This window comes from Arachis ipaensis, chromosome B03 (genome assembly GCF_000816755.2).
Source record: "Arachis ipaensis cultivar K30076 chromosome B03, Araip1.1, whole genome shotgun sequence".
Lineage (NCBI taxonomy): Eukaryota > Viridiplantae > Streptophyta > Magnoliopsida > Fabales > Fabaceae > Arachis > Arachis ipaensis.
The window spans coordinates 23,708,257-23,714,593 of record NC_029787.2 but is presented as its reverse complement, the minus strand read 5'-3'; the positions used below and the strand labels follow the sequence as shown (position 1 = coordinate 23,714,593).

The window sequence follows — 6,337 nt, the reverse complement described above, 5'->3', positions numbered from 1 at the left end:
TAATTTAGTTTGATTACCAAACATTTCCATTTTCCTAAAAAATTTTGTAGATTCATATATATATCACTTAAGCATACTATCACTCTTAATTACCAACAAGCATATGAAAAAAATAAATTACAATGAGAAGAATGCATTAAAGTTGACTAACAAAAAAGGAGTATAAATTTAAAGAGCAATAACTATAGTAGAAGAAATAAATGCCATTAGGAAGAAAAAGAACAACAGCCTAACTATAAACGATTTAGGTAGAGATGTAAGTGGTGCTTGTTATGGTGTCTATTATTATGGTAATTATGATGTTTATACAATTTTAGTAATATTTAAATTTATTAAAATTAAAATAATATTTTTTTTAAAAAAAATATGACTTTAATTTTAGCAACACTTAAATTTAAAAAGTATCGTTAAACTTAACCGAAATAGCAATCATAACTATGAGGACAGTAGACACGACCGATGTATGGTATCTTAATCTCGTACACACATCATTTTCATTTTTTTTGGTTGTCCCTGACTATATTATAATAAGCTTATTATTTTCATGTGTGAGAGAGAGGGGGTGTATAATAAGAAGCTGTGAGAAGAGGTGTGTTTTATACTGGTATGAGATATACAAATCGGAGAAGAGGTATGTTTTATACTGGTATAGGATATACAAATCGGAGGCACTAATTTGTTTGTATTATTATTTTTTTTAAACAAACAATCACAAATCGGACGGTCTCGATTTGTGATTGCGAAAATAAAAAAAATTTTAATGTTAAAATCGGATCGTCCGATTTTTATTTTAAAAAATAAAAAAATAAAAAAATACAAATCGGACCCTCCGATTTGTAGTTTATTTTTTTCTTCAAACAAATCGGACCGTGCGATTTAAATAAAACACCATATAAAAAAAAACCTCATCTTCCAATAACAATGTATTACACATATATTTAATCAATATAAAAAAAAGAAAAAGTCTAGGGGGCCAGCAATTTTGTTAAATTCTGGCCAGCATGTAACCAGCAAAGGAAAGTGAGCCATTGGTTAAAATCTTACACCAATCTCACACCATTAAAATTATCATTGATGGCTATTTGATGGCTACAAATCACAAAAGTTGCTGCCCCCTAGCATTAAAATTAGCCTATTATAATATGTTGTAATAAGTTAGTTTAATTAATGAGCAACACGCAAGATATAGTCAAATAAAGTAAAGAGCAACAATCATGATAATGACAAATAATTAGTGGTATTTCGAGAGTAGCCTGTAAAGAATCTACTTTAAAGGCATTTTGTAACAGTAGGAAATGTAGAGAGCATGCAATGCATAAATGGATTCATGAGGATACTAAGATTAACGCACCGCCCAACTTATTCTTTGATATCTTCCACTCAATTATTTACTTGTATCAACAGATAGAATCATAGATGAGCTAGTACTTTTGAAATTCTTCTTTTATTTAAAAAAAAAAAAAGAAAAAGAAAATAAGGAATACCCATATATATGCTCCAGAGATTATGCCAGAATTAATGCTGCGGAGATGTAATACCAGCAACTTAATATATAGTTAGAATTGAATGAATGAGTGTAATTTTAAATAATTATAATACTGGTGAATAACTTTTTCATTCACATATTTTTTTATTTTCACTTTACAAAATCCACCATTAAATTAGTTTATAGCAATACATGCTATCTAGTTGGAAACAAAACTAAAGTAAGTAGTAAAACAATGCGTTAACTGTCTTCCACTTAAAAGATTTAGTTGCTAGTGACTATTATCTCTGTCAAAAGACTACATAGGCTAAAGTTTCAGATTTTATGCATGTTCTTCTGTTTGATTACTTATTTTATGCGCTTGCAAGCGTTTTCACTTAAAGCAGTACCATTTTTAATCCATTGCTCACCGTAGGCATCTAGACCTCAAGTAGATTATAATAGAAACCTGCTTTAAGGAATATACCTTTTCTTGAATTCAAGATATTCAAAGTCTCAAACATGTTTTGAAGATTAATATAATTTGCAACTGGAATTGTAATAGAGAATATAATGGAATAGTAACTATTAACCAAATGCCAATCAAAGTGCATGATTAAAGATATGGTGAAGAAAACAGAATGAAAGAGCAAAATAATTAACACTTAAAAATTATGATATAAAAATACTTCTATACAAACATCCAATTTTGTATTGTTATATCAGCATATTTCATTCACATCATCAACTACTCTAAAATTCATACAAATAAAATAGTATAAAGTTATTTTGCACTATGTATACAAAAAAAATGTATATATCTAAATTAAAAATATTAACCGTGAGATTAATAGAGTGTAGGCACAAGATTATGTGGAGATCATTGATGAATGCAGCACCAGATTAATCTCAGACCATTATTTTACCTGGAACAAATTAAAAATGCTGATGTAAGTAAGAAATATGTTTAGCTGATGAGTGCCATAATGAACATTTGATCAAATTCTGAGTATATAATACAGTTATCACCTGTATTTACTAGTAGTAACAATACCAAAAAATTCTGCTTCCCCATAAACTAGATGATTGCACAATACAAGAAACAAAGAGTGAGTATGATGTTCTGGTTGAGTGTATTTCTTGCTTCTCTCAATGCACATTAATTAACATAAGAGATATGGAGTATTCAAATTTTACATATAACGACACTTTTTTCCCCTTATAATCTGAGGGCTGAGTTGATTTCACATTGAAACAAAGGTTCTTAAGGATCTCATTAATTAATATCCTGGTATTGCAAGCTGCAATATAAAGTCAGATATGAGGAATACTTCTATGCATGAAAATTGGTTGAATGAGAAGGTTTTACCTAGCTATGATGGAGATTTCAGACACAAGGACATTTCAATTGTCCCATGAAAGAAGTCCCTACCTTGCATTTGGATTAAATCTCATGGAAATTCGTTAATAATTGGTCTATCAGGAAATATACCAGTGCTTGGAAAACCACATTGTGAAACATCTTCAGTGCATTGCTTCCAAAATACAATTAGATTTTACTGTTTGCCTCTTGGAGCCTTCAAGGAAGCTACGCCAAATATTCGCATTTGGTGGAAAAGGCATGCTAGTGATGATTTTCTCAGCTTCTTCAATTTCTCCACGTTTAGCCAGGAGGTCTACTATACAATGGTAATGATCTAGTTCTGGCTGAATCCCATAAGCAGTTCCCATCTGTTTGAAAATTTCCATCGCCTCGCTTACCAATCCACCATATCTGCAAGCAGAGAGCACTGCTCTCAGAGCTAATGCATCCGGCTTCAACCTGAATGATTCCATATTTTTGAATCTCTTTAGCGCTTCATGTGGATAACCATTCAGCCCGAAGGCAGTAATTAAAGCCGTCCATGTAATAATATTTTTGTCAGTCATTTCTTCAAAAACTTTTACCGAACTATCAATGTTTCCACACTTTCCATACATGTCAATTAGTGCATTGCAGATATAAGTGTCCCAGTTATAGAGGTTAGTCTTCATAATAAGTCCATGAAGAGAACTTCCCAGATCAAGACGACAAAGCTTGGTGCACACGCATAATATACTCATAAATGTGTAATTATCCGGTTGTATGTGTGCAACATGCATATGGTTGAAAAGTTCCAAAACCTCATTATAATTATTGCTCCGAGCACAAGCTGAAATGACAAGGTTCCAGGATACAGTATCAGGGCTTTCGAGCAAAGAAAGGAACTTTACCGTTTCATAGTATTGGCAAGTCCTGTTATAGATCCCGGCAATGATGTTTGAGGGGACTAGAGGAAGTGAATTACTGACTTCCTTGACAAAAGAAAGTGCTTCGATTATGAGACCGTTTCTACTGTAAGCCATAACAAGGGAGCTTAATACATATTCATGACTTTCATACCCCATTTTTATAAGCAAACCATGGAGCTGACGCGTGTTCAATACTGATGATGACTTAAGAGAAGCAGAAAAGGAAAACTCATTAACTAAGTGACCTAATTGTAGCATTTGTCGTAGTAACATAATCGGCATGGAAGAGCATTCATTCGAGTAACCCACCATCAAAGCATTCCAAGACACAATATTCTTCTCTTCTATTTGATTAAAACATTTATGGGAACACATCATGTTATCACATTTAGCATAAAAGTCTACCAATGCAGTACCTACAACAACATCAGATTCGAAACCATTCCTGATTACCTTAGCATGGATAGATTCTCCACAAACAAAGTTCTTCAAACTAGCACACATGTCTATAACAGCTACAAATGTGGCCTGACTAGGCATCAATCCCCTTCTAGACATATTCACAAACATCTCCAATGCCACTTGAGGTCTCCCACTTTTCACCAATGCGTCAATAATCGTATTCCAAGACACAACATTTTCAGCCGGAACTTCTTGAAACAATCTTTGTGCCGAGAACATGGCTTTGCATTTCACATACACGTTAATCAGACAATTAACCAAAGCAATGTCACCATCAAACCCACATTTCGTCATCAAACCATGAATCATTGCACTATATTCCAAATCCTGCTCAGGATCAACAAGTCCAGACAAAACAGCCACAAAGGAACCTTCTGACAAAGCAACCCCTGTCCTCACAAGATCACGAAACAAATTCTGGCAGTCTCCCACAAATCCATTACGTGCCAGAATCAATAGCATTATATTCCAAGTCACCAGGCTCTTATGGACCATATCTTCAAATGCAATAAAAGCTTCATCCAAACATCCATGCCTCCCAAACAAACCCAACAAAGCAGTACTCACAAAAGCATCAGCATCAAAAAGTCCACTCTTGATGCTCAAAGCCTGCAACTGCATACCCTGACAAATGCTCAACAATTCACAAGATAGTAACCCACTCAAAGTATATTGTGTTGGAGAAAAGTCAGAACCCCTCATGTGGCAGAGCAGGCTCCAAGCATCACTCACATCACCACGGCGACTATAAGCATGGATGAGCATGTTGTAAGAAACTACCGTTCTTTGGGGCAATATATCAAACACTCGACGTGCATGAAGAAACTCGCCAAGGGATAAGTAATGAGAAATGACATTATTGTGGACGAAGATGGATTGGTTTGGAATGGGACCCATAGTGATAGAGAGTGCATGGAGGCATTTAGTTGCATCAAGGGTGCAAGTGATGGAACACGATTCAACAAGCTTGAGGAGGTGTTGGCCATGTCGGACAATATGTCCATGGCAACTCATGCAGCTAACAACCCCGGCGCCAGATGTGGTATATTTGATTTGATTGTTTCCTAAAATGATGCAAATGAGTTCCTAAAATTAAAAAATGAGAATTTATAATATTGTGTTTTTTAATTTGATAAAAAGCAACTAATTGCAAGCAGCAAGCATTATTGATTAATTGTACCTAATTCAAAACGGTCCCCTTACACATTCAAACTTTTTCATCAACCAAGTTGACCCAAACCCAACAAAAACCAATCTCATCAGTAAGTGCGTGTAAAACACACTCCAACTCATCCACTAATCTAGCTGAATGATGTGCTTCCCCTATTAATGGTTTTCAATTGTATTTTTTTTAGTAATATTTGTGTTTTCCTATTAACTAAATAGCTTTGATCTTTCCAAGAAAAATGGTCAAGAAATCAAATTGCCAAAAAGTACCAAAAATATCAATAACGAACTCGTATACAAAAGAAAACCACATGAACTAATTCCATTTAGCACCGAAATGTATCGCATACAGCAGCAAAAAATCAGTATGGGAACTTGTATATAAAAGAAACCACATCATAGTAAACAACACAGGAACTACTTCCATTTAGCACCAGTATGGGAACTTGTATATAAAAGAAACCACATCATAGTAAACAACACAGGAACTACTTCCATTTAGCACCGAGACTAAAAGACAGAGACAGAAATAAATTTTAATATTCTGTTTGGTACAAAGTGGGAGACATAAATTAAAATAAGAATGAAACTCTAATTTAATTTGTACAAAAGATAAAATTAGAATTAATTAATTGAAATGAGGGTATTTTAAGTATAAAATGTTATTAAAGTTTCAGTTTCTGTCTCTAAAAATTTCAGCCCCTGTGTCCTCATTTTTTGGAGGTACTGAAATACTGAAATTTCAGAGACAAAATTTTAGTACCAATCTCTGAGCGAACAAACATGATATTAAGTCTCAGTCTCTCCGTCTCTGTCCCAATCTCTCAAAACAAACGCTACCAAAGTAACACAGGTACTACTAGTTACTGCAGCAGCATCAAGTCGTCTCCCATTACACATTATACCCCACAAGTCGTACTCTGAGCAAATATATATATATATATAGAGAGAGAGAGAGAGACACACACTTGT

At 33.8% G+C, this 6,337-nt stretch overlaps 1 protein-coding gene across 8 annotated transcripts in view; it reads right to left on the bottom strand.

Annotated features, from left to right (window-relative positions):
* The window catches only part of LOC107630009 (pentatricopeptide repeat-containing protein At3g58590), a 5,881-nt gene continuing 1,684 nt past the window's right edge, over nucleotides 2,141-6,337 (bottom strand). The window contains exons 2-4 of one of the 8 annotated variants that reach the window (XR_002359028.1): nucleotides 2,835-5,262; nucleotides 2,495-2,766; nucleotides 2,141-2,391 (exon numbers count right to left, since the gene is read on the bottom strand). Coding sequence is in view for 1 of the 8 variants with exons in the window: in XM_021118460.1 (XP_020974119.1) it covers nucleotides 2,990-5,212 (2,223 nt within the window). In the remaining 7 variants the exon portion in view is untranslated. Of the gene's footprint in view, nucleotides 2,392-2,494; nucleotides 5,285-6,337 lie in introns of all 8 variants that reach the window. The other 7 variants (XR_002359029.1, XR_002359030.1, XR_002359032.1 and 4 more) reach the window with 7 other exon arrangements.